Here is a 12,512-nt window from a genome sequence, read left to right on the forward strand (position 1 = left end):
CTTGTAAAGGTCTTTAATGACATCCACTTAAACACAGACAGTGGCAGAACTTCAGTGTTAGTATTATTAGATCTCAGTGCTGCGTTTGACACTGTTGACCACAGCATATTACTAGACCGACTGGAAAACTGGGTGGGACTTTCGGATTTCTAAATTGGTTTGAATCCTACTTAAAGGACAGAAACAACTTTGTTTCTATAGGTACATACACATCTGAGTTGACAAATACGACATGTGGGGTACCTCAAGGCTCCATCTTGGGGCCTCTTCTCTTTAACGTCTACATGCTACCACTGGCTCAGATAATGAAAAACAACAAAATAAGTTACCATAGCTATGCGGATGACACACAAATTTACGTAACAATTTCACCAGGAGACTATGCTCCAATTCAAACACTGAGTAAGTGCATTGAACAAATCAATGACTGGATGTGTCAGAACTTTCTCCAATTAAAAAAAGACAAAACTGAGGTAATGGTTTTTGGAGCCAAGGAAGAACGTATAAAAGTTAGCGCTGAGCTTCAGTCTGCAATGTTCAAAACAACAGATAAAGCCAGAAATCTTGGTGTAGTCATGGACTCTGACCTGAGTTTCAACAGTCACATTAAAACAGTTACTAAATCAGCTTACTATCACCTAAAGAACATATCTAGGATTAAAAGACTAATGTCACAGCAGGATTTGGAAAAACTTGTCCATGCCTTTATCTTCAGTAGACTGGACTACTGCAATGGTGTCTTCACAGGTCTCACTAAAAATATATATTAGAAAGCTGCAGCTAATTCAGAACGCTGCTGCTCAAGTCCTCACTAACACTAAGAAAGTGGATCACTCCTGTTCTGTTCCTGTTCAGTCTTTACACTGGCTTTCAAAATACTGCTGGTTTATAAAGCATTGAATGGTTTCGACCCAACATTTATTTCTGAGCTGCACCAACAGGCTGTAAATCAGGTGGTTGAGTGGACTGATAACAATGCTCTTGAGATCAACACCAAGAAAACTGAGGAAATCGTTTTTGGCTCACCATCTGACTCCCATAAAGTCCCCATTGTCCTCCATACAGATCAAATCAAGCAGGGAGTTTCATACAAATACTTGGGTGTAATGATTGACCACCTGCTGTCATGGAAAGAGCATATTGAATATCTGTGCAAAAGGACAACACAAAGAATTTATTTTCTCTGCCGCTGTAATGGCAATTTTACGGAGCCCCTAAAGGGACATGAAGGGAAAAAAAAAAAAAACAGAGGGAGAAAAAAAAAGTCAGGATAACGAGTTAGTATCTCGTGCGCATGAGATACTAACTCGTGCGCACGAGATACTTTCTGGTGCGCACGAGATACTAACTCGCGCGCACGAGATACTAACTCGCGCGCACGAGAAACCACGAGAAAGTTTCTCGTACTTTTTATTTTTGAATTTACCGGTGCGCCAAGGAGGGAGTGAAGAGCACAGGAGACAACCATTTAATTGCAGACTGTTATGTTTACGTGGGGAAATGACAGTGCATACATTATTTGAGATATATATCGTACTTAGACTTCACTTTAAGGACATTTCGGCCAGGGGTGTGTGGTCACTCCAGGAGGCAACGGGACGTGTAACTCAGAGAAGAGCAGCACCAGCGCTCAAAGAGCTTTTACGCACCGCCTACACTGTTTACCTTCATTGAACAGCTATACATGATGGGCGGACTGGGACTAAAAATCAGCCCGGGACTCGCACCCAGCCCAGCCCACGTAAACTCTCAACGGGCGGCCCACTTCGGTACCGGCCCAATGGGATTCGTCCCGAACGTCCCGATGGCCAGTCCGCCACTGGCTGTGTGTGTGTGTGTGTGTGTGTGTGTGTGTGTGTGTGTGTGTGTGTGTGTGTGTGTGTGTGTGTGTGTGTGTGTGTGTGTGTGTGTGTGTGTGTGTGTGTGTGTGTGTGTGTGTGTGTGTGTGTGTGTGTGTGTGTGTGTGTGTGTGTGTGTGTGTGTGTGTGTGTGTGTGTGTGTGTGTGTGTGTGTGTGTGTGTGTGTGTGTGTGTGTGTGTGTGTGTGTGTGTGTGTGTGTGTGAGTGACAGCTGCGGGTAGCAGGTACTCTGAGAGTCACGGACATTAATTCATAGATCAAAGCAGACTGGTTTACAGACTCTCCTGTTTTTTGCCAATCCGGTGCCAACCAATAGCTCTACACCCCTGGCCGAAATGTCCATACAATTAAGTCTGACTTCAAAATATATCTCAAATAATGTATGCACTGTCATTTCCCCACGTAAACATAAAAGTCTGCAATGAAATGGTTGTCTCGTGTTCCACTTCCTCCTTGGTGCATCGGTAACTTTCTCAAAAAAATAAAGTCAGGATAACGGATTCGTTTCTCGTGCGCACGAGAAACGAATCCGTTATCCTGACTTTATTTTTGTCTCTCTTTTTTTTTTTTTTCCATGTCCCTTTAGGGCAGGGGTCACCAACCTATTTTAGGGTGAGGGCTACTTTCAAAAAATAAAACAAGTCGTGAGCTACTTTTACTTGTCTCTTTTTTGTTTTTTGCAGTGCATACATTTTAACATTATTATATGCTGACCTTTAACCTTTGTGTGCTGTTTGGGTCTGTGGGACCCGTTTGCAGTGCTTACTAAAAGAACATGTATTCAATTGAATTATTTTAACCTGCTTTATTTGGGGGTGGACGGGCCTCACCTCCTCTAGGGGGGTCCGGGGGCATGCATGGAAGATTTGTTTAAAATGTTGAAGTGAAATGCATCAATCTGGAGCAAATTGAGAGCAATGTGAATTTATGGATACAGCTCTCAACACTCTATGAAAGGGAGCTGTATACTTTTCAATAATCCAAACATCTTTAGAATATGATCACAACCAATAACAAATCATTTAAACTGGTTTATTCTGATCTTATGTTACCTAGTTAGCATTCTTTCTTTTTATTTATGCATATTTTACTAATCACTCCCCTTTTAAACTGTTTTTTTACTGTCCTATAGTACACATTGGAACGATTACTTACTTTATCTATATTAAATAGATAAAGGTGTGCTCTCCCTAGCTCTCTCTCCCTCCCTCCCTCCCTCCCTCCCTAGCTCTCTCTCCCTCCCTCCCTCCCTAGCTCTCTCTCCCTCCCTAGCTCTCTCTCCCTCCCTAGCTCTCTCTCCCTCCCTAGCTCTCTCGCTCGCCCTCCCTAGCTCCCTCCCTCTCTCTCTCTCTCTCTCTCTCTCGCTAGCTCGCAGAGACTGTGTGCTCTCCCTAGCTCTCTCTCCCTCCCTAGCTCTCTCTCCCTCCCTAGCTCTCTCTCCCTCCCTAGCTCTCTCGCTCGCCCTCCCTAGCTCCCTCCCTCTCTCTCTCTCGCTAGCTCACAGAGACTGTGTGCTCTCCCTAGCTCTCTCTCCCTCCCTAGCTCTCACGCTCTCTCTCCCTCTGTCTCGCTCGCTCACAGAGGCTGTGTGCTCCTCCGTGGCGATGACGGCTTGCGTTAAAAAATAATAATAAACATATTTGTAAAGTGGGGGGACACAAACGGGATTTCGAAAAGAGCGGGGGACATGTCCCCCCTGTCCCCAGTGGAAATTACGCCATGCGTGTGTGTGCGTCAAGTGCAATAAATAAATATGCAAGTTGCAACCATGGTTGCAACACACACAGTAGAACTCTGCCCCTCATGTGTTGTATAGGCTGGCATGATAGGCTGTTCAATGGGGCTGATGTGTTGTGTATATTCTGCCAGAAGGAAAACCAGCGGTGAGGTGCCACATTACTTTTCTTCCCGACTGCAACGCTGGTCCCGCAAATCAAGCAAGAACGTGATTGGTCGATATTCATTGTGGGGGTGGGGGGAGGAGGGGTGTTAGATATAGAGTTGTAGTAAGTAGATAGAGTTCGCTATGATTTAGGTTTCGTTTATGCATAGGGTAGATTATTTTAATTACATTTCCTTTTTTTGTTTTGTGTATTTTATACATTTTGGATTTGCTTGGCGAGCTATTTTTAGAACATGCCCCGCGGGCAACTCACGTTGCCCCTGCGGGCGACTAAGTGCCCGCGGGCTCCGTGTTGGCTACCCCTGCTTTAGGGGCTCCGTACAATTTCCTTGTTCCAATGTCCTATATATTTGCCATTACTTTACACAGAAGGTTTTCAGAGAGATCCTGATGCAGACACGAACAGATGGATTTCCGGTCTTTTGTTGTAGTTTATATATGTTTGTTTATTTAGCTTTACATACCAAGGTTTAATTATGCTGTGTCAAAGGTTGTGGTATGAACATCTGCCGTTCTGCCGTTCTGTTCTTGCTGTGCTGGTGGAATCGGTATGCTCTACCTCTTGTGTCCACGTCATTTCCTGTCACTGCTTTGATACACCCGGTGCAGCTAAATCCCGCCACCAAGTGTTCAAAACAGTAGTGTAGTATAAATATAAATAAAGTAAACTGACATAACAGCAACACCCCTAAATGGCTCCTACAGCCGCCTTAGGTCTTTTTGGGCGAGCAGAGAAATTCTTCAGTTGCTCTTTACATCTGTGATCGTGTCTGTTCTGCAGTACTGCAAAGCTACCTGGTACAAGTGTTTGTCAGCAGCTTTAAAATCAAAACTGCTCCACCTGTTACAACTCTGCTCAAAGATTGTTGGTCCACCCTGTCAGAGACTTTCTGACTCAGCAGACCATAATAACCTGAGAGGCTGTCCAACAACATCATCTGGGACCCAAAGCATGCTCTGAACAGAGAATACGAACTGCTGCCATCTAATGGAGATTCAATAAAGTCAGACTGAAGCATCCTTTGTGCTCCAGTCAGTCCTCTCATGCCCCTTTCACACCGCGTTTTCAGGGCCGGCTCGGAGCTAGAGTACCAGTTTTTCCTCTTCACACCGCAGCGGCGCCGCCTCTTAGCTCTGGAATCCGGTTAGTTTCCAGCTCCAAAAATATTTCGATCTAGAAGCAAGATTCCGGAGCTAAGAGGTGGCGTCGCTTACGTCTCTCTTACGTCGAGGCGTGGAGGAAATTAAATCCACCTCCCCTGAACATGGGTCGACTGAAGAGTCTCATCATGCCTGCCTACAAGCAGTAGTACTGAGCAAAGTGACTAGAACGCAACCACCCTTTATAAAGTCAGGCAACACTAACCAGGCTTCGTGTGATTCTGTTTATTTGTACCTTACTTTGACCATCCGTTCACTGTCATTGATCATTGTGGAGAGCAGGCAGACGTTTTGTTTTGTATTATAACAGCTATCGGATGGAATCAATACATGGGCTGCACAGGTTGTCATGTCCGACTATCACAAGTAGAATCATAATAAAAAAATAGGCCGGTAAAATATGCCTATAGAAAACGGCTTATGCCACAATAGGGTAGCAATAGCAAGTAGTCAGTTTAGCTTCGGTTGCTATGCTAACATCACCCATTTTATACCAGAGAAACTTTCATAATAGGGTTGTGATGCCAAACGGTGTCAATTCGGACTGACACACATTCACTTAAGGGGAACTGGTGATATGTATCAGCTGCTTGTGTGACAGTCAGACAGTGAATACTTTAGAGCCGTGTGAGCTAACCCGGAGCTAACGGGAGAATAAACTCCTGTGGAAGAGCAGCACTACAGCGGTCGGTAAATGCCGCTGAACCAAATTAATAAACAATGAACCACGGCACTGTGGAGAAAAGTATAAGGTTGGAGAAGTTGTTATTCTATTTTATCTGGCTTCGTGTGATTAAAAGCAACACGATCATCGAACCGACGCAGTCCCCCGTTGTTGTTGTAGTGAGCACCGTAAACGGTGACGTCATGACGCAGCAGCGGCAGCACCAGTCGGGCTCTGGGCGGTGTGAACAAAACGGGAGCAGAAAAGGGAAACCGGAGCTGAACCAGAAACGCTCTAGCACGGAGCTAGAACGGGAAAAGCCCTTGTGTGAAAGCCGCATAAGAGGCGGCTCCGCTGCGGTGTGAAGAGGAAAAACCGGTACTTTACAGGCTCTAGCTCCGAGCCGCATCAGTGAACACAGAGCTGAATCCAGACCAAAAGCACGCTGAAGGCTCTTTGAGCAGGTTGTCTCTCACTGATCCTGCTGTCATGTTACATGTTTGTTTTTCATGTATTGTGTCTTGATATTTGTTTATGTTGATGTTACACATGGAGCTGCTGTGATGCAAGTCACACTTCAGACTTGATCAATAAAGTATTATCGTATACAACAACGTTCTAACCTATATCTAACCATACAGTGCATTCATATTGTATTTTCTAAACAGGTTGTGATCGTTCATTTGGGGATAACAAAGATAGGAATATATTGAGATGAAGTGCACACTGACCTGAGCTCCAGGGGTCTCTTTGTTCTCCTCCATGCTGCTCTCAGTGCTGCTTCTCCGGCTGGGTCTCTGAAATAATCAACACAACTACAGCTGACACAAAACAAGACAACTCGATACAACCGACAGACACAACAACACAAATCTACAGCTACTTCGTAGGTTCAAAGCAGAGGTGAGAAGTAACGAAGTACATTTACTCAAGAACTGTACTTAAGATTCCAGTCTACGAGAATCTTAGGTTATATACGTGTTAGAGCCAGTATTTTGTTTTCATAAGAAAGGCCACCTAATTGTGACGTCTGTAGTCAACACACTATAAAAGACTGCACTTCCCACGGCGCCTGCTCTGACTTGTCATCTACTAATATATCACAGTAACTTGGATCAGTGTTTATTTATTGAATTACCTTTGTTGTACAGCCTGTGATGGAACACTGTTTTATATGCTGTATTGATACGATTGTTTATCATAATTCACTCATGGAACTACAGGTTGGGGGTATTGTTCCGCACGGACACACATGTTGACTGTACCTCCTGTGTACCTATTGGGGCCGTGTCTCAATTCAGGGTTTGCATCCTTCGAAGGCTGCATTCGTAGACCTCATACGTCACTTCCGCCGAAAGAAGGCTGTCCCAATTTTAAAGAAAAGACGAGACTCCTCCGAATGCGGCCCACGAATGCAGCCTACTTTTCCCCAATTTGAAGGATACATCTGATGTACACTCTGCGGCCTACCATATCCTAGGGTGCAATGGAAGTGCAGGGAAGAGTGAGTTTTTTTCAAATTAAATGGCTTCCGGTTTCCCCAGCAGAGTGGATTTAAAAGCAGCAGCAAGCAGAGGAATCACTAATAAATGTGAGTATTGGGTTTTGACCAGGGTTCAAGTTAAGTGGGAGCCAATGGGAGCTGAGCTCCCATAAGGAGGGGCTCCCACGGACCCAGTGAAATCAAACATCTGTGGGGGTCGCTATATACATTACCAACAACCATTATTTTGTTCACAAATAATGCATTTTTTAATATAATGAGTATTATTTACGTTAACGAGGTAAATAGGCAAACAAAACAATGACTTCCAAAAGATCGTATTCTCTCTTGAATGACAATATGCCTGCACTTCACCTCTAAGGTGCGCAATAAAATATTGCGCAATCTATGCCTGTGAAGCTGTGAACGTGCTGCGCGCGCCCGAAGAATGAACCGTTATATCAACAGACATTCAAATATATTGACAAGATACACACATACATACTACGAGTACCGTAGGCTAGCAGACGATTACCATGCCGCCCAAAAAAAGGCCACTGCCGCCGACGGGGTCAACAAGCCTGGCTAGTTTTGGTTTTCTCATAAAGAAACAAAAAACAGCTTTTGACAACCAAAATGCACCTGCTAGCGTGACAGCTAGCACTAACCTTGCTGCTACGGAGGATGCTGTCTTTGCTAGCGGACCTGATGCTGTTGAATGTGGGACCACCTGCACACACGTAGAAAGTTCCGAAGCGGAGCGGCATGAGGAGGCAGGAGGTACTGCTACAGAAGGACCGCCACTTAACTGGGGACACAATCAGTGGAGATCCTGGAAAGAAAGAAACCCCTGGCTGTTTTCAAAGGAGGGTGGTCTTGGATGCCTCATCTGTAAGGAAGCCAAGACTCTCTTACTTTCGGAGAAAAAATATGGAACGCATTTGGCGGATGCCTGGATCAATGGGACTGTGAGTAGCCCTCTGCAGAAGCAGTTGCAGAATTTGTTTTACATACACCGCGACTCCATTGCTCATAAACGAGCTGTTGAAATAGCGGAGCTCAAACTAAAAGAAGTGCTTCCGAAGAAAGTTGCAGAACTCAGCTCCAGCATGTTTAATGAGACAGCTAGTTCGTCGATACTGTCGCTAAAGAAAGGTCGCCTTATACAAAATTGAATCCCATTATGCAACTTAATGAGATGAATGGTGGATTTGGAACCGATATACATTTGCAGTAAAATCAGAAAATCTTGGTGTCAAAATGTAGAATAACACAAACTCCAACACAACTTCTTTGAAATGCATTTAAGCATAGCCTATATTATGTTTAATGAACTTTTAAAACATCTTACAACTGGTTTCCTCTCTGTGCCCTTTTCTTTAGTGCAGCCATCTGCAATGAGTTAGAGAGACAAGAAGTGGGGCAGCAGGCTGACATGCTTAACTAACAATAATGCTTCATTTATTATATCAAACCAATGCCTGTCTATCTAGCATAAAATCCCAATAAACTGCTAGCAACTGCAAAACACTATGCTAGCAAATGTTTTGCAAACTATTAAAAGTGAGGCTATTACAGTAGACCTAACGTTAGTCTAGTAGCCTCACTTCTAATATTTTGCTAAACATTTGCTAGATACATGTTGGCTAGCTAATGAGCTTCACATATCAACCTGAAAAACTGCGAGGCTTCACTCGCAGCCCCCCCTCCGCACCACAGTTCCGCTGCAAGACGCTGCACGCTGACTGACTTCCCGCGTCCCTGTGTAACTGGGAAGCTGATAGAATTGGATCAATAGATCGTGCTGTTTTTGCAACTTCAGCATAGGGGATTGGGATGTTTATTGAACTTCGGCTTTCAACTGATTTACCTTCGAAACACATGTGTGTCTCTGCCGCTCAGCGCTGCTGCTTGCAGTGTCTGCGTTCTTCGCACCTGCCTGTAATCTGAGAAGGTCCCGCCTCTATGGCTGGCTCCCGCCCGGAAAATCTTCAGTGTTGATTGACACTTCAGTAATAGCTTATCAGATAGCGCTGTGGGCGGGACATTGCTCGTGTACAGAGAGTGGTGACTGCAGACAGAGAAACGGCCGCATCAGAGCCAAAGTGTTATCGGCAATTTTATAAAAAAAAGGCCGATACCGATAATCGGTCAAATGATGAATATCGGCCCCGATAATCGGTCGACCCCTAATTTTGACATTGTTGAACTGGATGGTGGACCAGGGCACTGATGCAGAGTCGCTGTGTGGCGCACCAGGCGGGCGGAATGGATGAAGAGTCTCTTCGTAAAAACCTAATTAGCATAGCCACAGACGGTGCTGCCGTACTAACTGGGAGACAGACTGGACGCATAGCCAGGCTTCAGCCAGTTCATTGTCTAGCTCATCGTTTGGAATTAGCGGTGAATGATTCATTGAAGGCTGTGGCAGGCTGTAATCATTTAGAGTTTTTCCTCGCTAAACTCTATTTTCTTTACCACCAGTAAACGCCAGGGAGTTGGAAGAAGCGGCTGCAGAACTGAACATGCAGATTCTGAAAATCGGACAAGTCTTTACAATTAGATGGGGTTCCAGCAGTTACAACTAGGGCTGTGCAATTTAATCGATCTTGCGATATATATCGATATTTAATTTTCCGAGAAAGTATCGATATTTCAGCCGCGGGTATCGATACATTAAGTCTGATAACTGTGTTCGTTATACACGCGTCCAGGAGAGAAGCTTTAAAAAGGAGACTAATTGAGTCTCTGAGAAAGTTAAAATGTTTACTTTAATTAATAAAAAGCGCGGTAATGTTACAAGCAGAAGATGGTTCAGTCAGAAAAACAGCTGTGTTCTGGCTCTCGTGAGCGAAGGGAAGAGAGCGAGCTCCACCTTTCCAGCTGTTAAATATCCTCTGCTGGCTCCTCCCTGTGGGCCGGTTGGCGCTGCTGGGGGCCGGCCCTGCACGTCTCCAATGTTCGTTGTTGCGCATTACAGAGGATTCAGACATTGCACATTAAATATATAACTAAACACGCCTTTTCTCCTCCTTATCTCTTTCATGACTTTTCATTTAATACATTTTAAACGCTGTAATCAATACTCCAAAAATACCTCACGGCTGGTATCATTTCCGGTAGTTCCGAATGTTGTCTCATGCTACCCACGTCTGTAAACAAACGTATTCAAATAAACTGTACCTTCATTTAATATTCAGCAATAATAATATCTCGACGTCTATAGTTGTAGTGTTGAAATCAGTAGGTTTCGGTGTGCACCACTCCGTGTCATATCGCTACTAAATTCACCTCTATAGGAAATGGTATATTAGCCACATGCTAAATGCTAATCGGAGATGAAGGATTTTCAGAATAAAAGCTCAACAACTGGTTGTGCACAACAACTTCTGGTTTTTCAGTATAAAACAGCATTTAAACTGACGGTATGTTTAAGGTACTTTATGCCATTGAAACATTGATTTTAATTTCTAACAAGTCCCATTCAGATCCTCCGTGTTCCGCCACCCGCTGCACCTTTTCATTCTCCATTGTCCATTGTGATACTGCACTTTACAGCTAGAGTTTGCACTGTTTCAATAAATGAAACTCATTTTCTCACCACATCTTTTGATTCATTTTGTCCAGCATTTGCAAGCTGGAGACTCTCTGTCAGAGCCATATATTGTATAATGGATGCTTTCAGTTTTCAGTTGAATTAATTCAATCCAAGTCAATGGAACACTCACAAGATGTCACCAAAATCACACTGTCCCTTTAAAATCTTTCAGAAAATGATATAAGTGTATCGAATTGTATCGTTGGCTGAATATCGTGATATATATCGTATCGTTGGCTGAATATCGTGTATCGTATCGTGAGATTAGTGTATCACCACAGCCCTAGTTACAACACTGTCAAAGCTGTACTGAAGGACTTCCCAGTGTTAGCACATAACTTTAAATCTGCTAGTGAAGATGGCTCACGTTCCGGTGCAGAGAAAGCCAAGTACACTGGTTTACTAAAGCATCCGACATCCACTGGATTCCTCACTGATTTAGTGACAATGAAAGACCTGTTACGTGAACTACAAAGTCTCTCCCTGAAACTACAGAAACGCGACACGTCCCTGGTTGATGCAAGCCGTGACATACATCAGACGATCGAGGTGCTCTCTGCCACGAAGAACAACGATGGGAAAACTGAGCCAAAAGCCTCAACGCATTGTTGTTTGTGGATTTAAATGGGCATCAACACATTTGACCCTTTCCCATTTATCCACTCGTGGATAAATAAAGGACATCGGACTTCCCCATCATGGATTCCAGGACCGCGGACCGCGACCACAGCCTGCTGAAAACAGACCACTTTGGGCTATTTTATCTGCGTGTGTGTGTGTGCGTGTGTGTGTTTGCTGGACCACGTAATTAGCAGTGAAGTCAGTCTCTCTCTCTCTCTTTCGTTTTATCTGTGAGAGCTAATTTTTATATTTTCTTTCATTTCTATAGCTCTTACGTTGTTATTGATTGTGTCCGAGTTCATGTGTTTGAGCATGCGCAGTCTGTCCTGAAGTTGTGGAGAGAGAGTAAAACGGAGGCGCTGTTTATCTTTGAAGCCTTAACACACCAGACACTAATTGTATACTTGCAAGGGTGTGCAATATATACCATCAGTTGGAGTCTGCACCTCCAAGGTGCGCAATACATTATTGCGCAATTTATGCATGTGACTGTGTGCGTGCGCGCCTGCACGCGCGCATGCGTTAGTTTTAAAGACCCCCATAGAGCACAGTTTATAACTCGAACCCTGGTTTTAACTTACTTTAAATTAACTAATGTCACACACGTCAAACCCAAGGGGCATTAAAATGTACATTTTCGTTAAATAATACGGATAAATATGTGACGCTAACTAGCTAGCTGGACGTACTGCACTGTTGTTTACACTTATTTTTAATTCAGTTCAGAAGTTTCCTAAAGTCATACAGAGATCTTGGCTCTGTTATAGATAAGTTATACTTTATATTACATAAATAGACTAAAGTGAAAACATTTAGACCTGTATAGCATACAGTACGGTGGGATTTATAAAATGCTACCCTGACGTGTTGCCGCTATTAGCTTTATTTATTTTTCTGACATGTTCCAATTTTGTACTGTTTATTAAACTTTGGGACAACATTACAACCTTTTTATTCAGCTCATGCTGCTTTGAGGGCTAAAAGAAAAGCCTATTTTCAATATTTCCACCAGATTTGATCATCTTTTATTTAGGTTAAATTGTATTTAATTTATCCTAATCCTATAATAATAATAATAATAAAACAATCAAAAATAGACAGCAGCCTTTTGCTTGATGTTAGTTTGTGCAGTGCTGTCAAAGGGATGCAGGTGTGACTGTCAGTTCATGTCTTTAGTTTTTTAAAAACCAAAACAGTACATCATTTTAAACGATCCTTTAGGG

The 12,512-nt window shown here is 43.5% G+C and overlaps 1 protein-coding gene and 1 pseudogene across 1 annotated transcript in view; one reads left to right on the forward strand and one right to left on the reverse strand.

The window, feature by feature from the left end:
* Positions 1-12,512, forward strand: part of LOC117441325 (zinc finger protein 721-like) — a 393,163-nt pseudogene that overhangs the window by 255,207 nt on the left and 125,444 nt on the right.
* The window catches only part of LOC139433269 (zinc finger protein 420-like), a 46,659-nt gene that overhangs the window by 32,998 nt on the left and 1,149 nt on the right, over positions 1-12,512 (reverse strand). The window contains exon 2 of the mRNA XM_071202207.1: positions 6,319-6,384. Within this exon, the coding sequence (XP_071058308.1) occupies positions 6,319-6,351 (33 nt within the window). The 5' untranslated portion in view covers positions 6,352-6,384. The remainder of the gene's footprint in view (positions 1-6,318; positions 6,385-12,512) is intronic.

This window comes from Pseudochaenichthys georgianus, unplaced genomic scaffold, assembly GCF_902827115.2.
Source record: "Pseudochaenichthys georgianus unplaced genomic scaffold, fPseGeo1.2 scaffold_167_arrow_ctg1, whole genome shotgun sequence".
NCBI lineage: Eukaryota > Metazoa > Chordata > Actinopteri > Perciformes > Channichthyidae > Pseudochaenichthys > Pseudochaenichthys georgianus.